The sequence below is a fragment of the Salvia splendens genome, chromosome 13 (genome assembly GCF_004379255.2).
Source record: "Salvia splendens isolate huo1 chromosome 13, SspV2, whole genome shotgun sequence".
Classification (NCBI taxonomy): Eukaryota; Viridiplantae; Streptophyta; class Magnoliopsida; order Lamiales; family Lamiaceae; genus Salvia; species Salvia splendens.
Window position 1 is genome coordinate 25,316,948 of NC_056044.1, and position 3,220 is coordinate 25,320,167.

Genomic DNA, 3,220 nt, shown 5'->3' on the forward strand with positions numbered 1-3,220 from the left:
ATCTTCCACTAACTCATTCAACTCATATTTAATTTAAAACTAACAGTATATACAAGTGAGACCTCTATTCCACTAATTTTTTTTCACTCACTTTTTTTAACATTTCTTAAAACTCGTGACGTTCATAAATGGGACTCCTAATGACGGACGGAGGGAGTATAATTTTTGGTTGGTGTATCAGATGTTATATAGTATAATGTGGCAGCCTGGCAGGTGATCCTTACCACTATATACTACTGCACACGACACGACCATCATTGCTACACAAAACCACACCCCTCTCTCTCTCTGTTTCTCTCACCAGCCATGGCGCAGCAGCTCCATTTCCTTATGATCCCACTCATGTCACAGAGCCACATAATCCCCCTGACAGACTTCGCCAAATCCCTAGCCCGCCGCGGCGCCCTCGTCTCTATCGTCACCACCCCCCTCAACGCCAAGCGCTACAATTCCACCCTCGCCTCCTCCCCCCTAACCCACCTCATCCCTCTCCACTTCCCCTGCCGCGAAGCCGGCCTCCCCGACGGCTGCGAGAATCTCGACGCCCTCAACTCCCTCGACCTCGCCCGCCAATTCTTCCACGCCTGCAGATTGCTAAAATCCCCCCTCCACGACCTCATCCGCCGCCTCCACCCCGCCCCTAATTGCATCATTTCCACCAACGCCATTTCCTGGACGCAGGACCTCGCCGACTCCTTCCGCATCCCCCGCTACGTCTTCGAAACCGTCTCCTGCTTCACTCTCCACTGCTCCAAAAAAATCTCTCAGCTCGTGGACTCTGTTGCTTCCGACTCCGACATTTTCCCAGTGCCAAAAATTCCACACAGGGTTCAATTTTCCAGAAATCAGCTGCCACGTATCCCGACCAAGGATTCGGACTCGTTTACTGACCCGGATCCGGCTCCGCCCCGGGGCACGCTGGTGAACACATTCCAGAAGCTCGAGCCGTGGTATCTTAACGCATGCAGGGAGGAGAGAGGAAGCTTGTGGAGCGTCGGTCCGGTTTCTCTCTCAAATCGGGAGGCTTCCGAGCGATTATCACGAGGGAACGAGGCCTCAATCGACGAGCATTACTGTCTAACATGGCTGGATTCCATGGAAAGGGATTCTGTCGTGTACGCTTGTTTCGGGAGCTTGTGCACTTTATCAATTGAGCAGATAATCGAGATAGGTCTAGGGCTGGAAGAGTCTGGCTCTCCTTTCATTTGGATTATTAGGAAGCAGGAGAGGAGTAGTGGAAAGGTGGAGGAGTGGCTGGCGGCGGAGGGGTTCGAGGAGAGGGTGAGGGGGAAGGGGGTGGTGGTGCGGGGATGGGCGCCGCAGGTGATGATCCTGTCGCACCCGTCCGTGGGAGGGTTTCTGACGCACTGTGGATGGAACTCGACTCTGGAGGGAGTGGCGGTGGGCGTGCCTATGATCGCGTGGCCAATGTTTGCAGAGCAGTTTTACAATGAGAAGTTGGTGGTGGATGTGTTGGGGATTGGGGTGAGGATTGGAGTGGAGAGCTGCGCGGACAAGCAGGGTTTGGTGAGGCGGGAGCGGGTGAGATCTGCTGTGGTGAAATTGATGGGGGAGAGAGGGGTGAGAGAGAGGGCTGAGGGGCTTGCGAGAGCGGCGACGGATGCGTATGAAGATGGGGGTTCGTCTTTCTTGAATGTCACGTTGTTTATTGAAGATGTGGTCAGAGCACATGCAGAAATGGCAGTCAATGTATTAGACACTGACTAATCAAATGTACTAGGAATTAGCCACATTGTTTCTATTACTCGTAACATGTTGGTTGGTTGTTTGGTTATATCATGAAATAATGTCAATAAATTATAAGAGTTGAATCTAATTCATTTCTTTGTTATCACTATTTCTATCTTTTAACAAAATATATATTTTAATCTCTCTAACTATTTTATTTTTCTTTACTATTTCATTCTTTCTTCACTTTCTTTTTAAAAAAATTTTCTATACTTGCCTCGTTGAATATTTTTGTTTCTCAATTCTCACCTAAAAGAAAAACATCACCTAAAAGTGGAACAGTTAAAAGTACTTTTTTAATGATAATATATTAGTGAAATGAAATTCGAAAATGATTATTCATTTATCAAAAAAAATATTTAAAAAATATGTAAAATGGATACTAGTTAACACTCCAAAAATGAGAATATAAAAATTAATGGCAAATTTAATGCCACACGAAGGCAGAGGTATTAAGTTTAGCGGCTGTAAGCTTAAACAACATGATTTTTTTTGGAAGTAAGTGCGTAGTTGTATCATTATATGAAACTGATTAATTAAGTTTTGTGGCTGTAGGATCATATATAATGATTTTTTGTGGAAGTAATATTATGTAAGTCGATTGTGTCCAATGTGCCTGTCACTTTAATACCAATTTTATAAACTATTCTCGATTACGTTCACCCACTTTTTCAATTATTTTCCACAGCAAACTTTTTTAATTCAGACATTTTTACAAGTTACCCTATAATAAGATCGTAAATTCGTAATTGATGTGAGAGGTTCTAGATTCATTTTGTAATAAATCCTCAGTATGTTCACTAGAATTGGGCTACCAATCAAAAAATACTTTCTATATCTCATTAGAAATGAAATATTTTTATTTTTAGATTCTTTTAATAAATATGAAATGTTTCTTAATATGAAAATAACATTTCCTCTGATTTTTCTTCTATTTTACTTTACTCTCTTTTCATTAACTTACAAAACAACACTATATGAAATTTGACGTCAGAAACCAAATGATTGGGACGAAGGGAGTATAAATATAATCCCAGTAGCCATTAAAAACCAAGACAAGTAGCTCCACACGAAATCATTTTCATTGACCAATAAAAGGCTCAATCGTGCGGTGTGTTCTAGAAGGTATGTGCATAGGAGTACCACAATCCGTGCAGAGATACAATACAGGTGTTAAATAGGAAATTTATAATTTACAATGATGGGACGTGTGTGGATCATTACAGTTATTTACTCGCCCAACTACATATTTAGATACTCCCTCGTTTTGTTTATAAATATAAATTATTTTCATTTTGGGTTATTCCTTATGAATAAAAATTTTACAATTTTTTATTTTAGAACATAGACCCCATAATTCACTAACTCTCGTTTTACTATTTTTTCTCTTTCTTTTTTCTTACATTACTTATTTTTCCTTTTCCCTCTCTTACTTTATTAATTCTTCTCATTTACATTACCAATTATGTAT

At 41.5% G+C, this 3,220-nt stretch overlaps 1 protein-coding gene across 1 annotated transcript; it reads left to right on the forward strand.

The window, feature by feature from the left end:
* Positions 1–254: 254 nt before the first annotated feature.
* Positions 255–1,852, forward strand: LOC121762610 (UDP-glycosyltransferase 73C6-like). Its single transcript, XM_042158560.1, has one exon. It carries the CDS (start codon positions 307–309, stop codon positions 1,726–1,728), a length of 1,422 nt encoding a protein of 473 aa, XP_042014494.1. The 5' UTR covers positions 255–306; the 3' UTR covers positions 1,729–1,852.
* The last annotated feature ends 1,368 nt before the right edge of the window (positions 1,853–3,220 follow it).

Bases quoted from the DNA above. Each gene is read 5' to 3' on its own strand.
- LOC121762610 (XM_042158560.1), top strand. From the start codon at position 307: ATGGCGCAGCAGCTCCATTTCCTTATGATCCCACTCATGTCACAGAGC.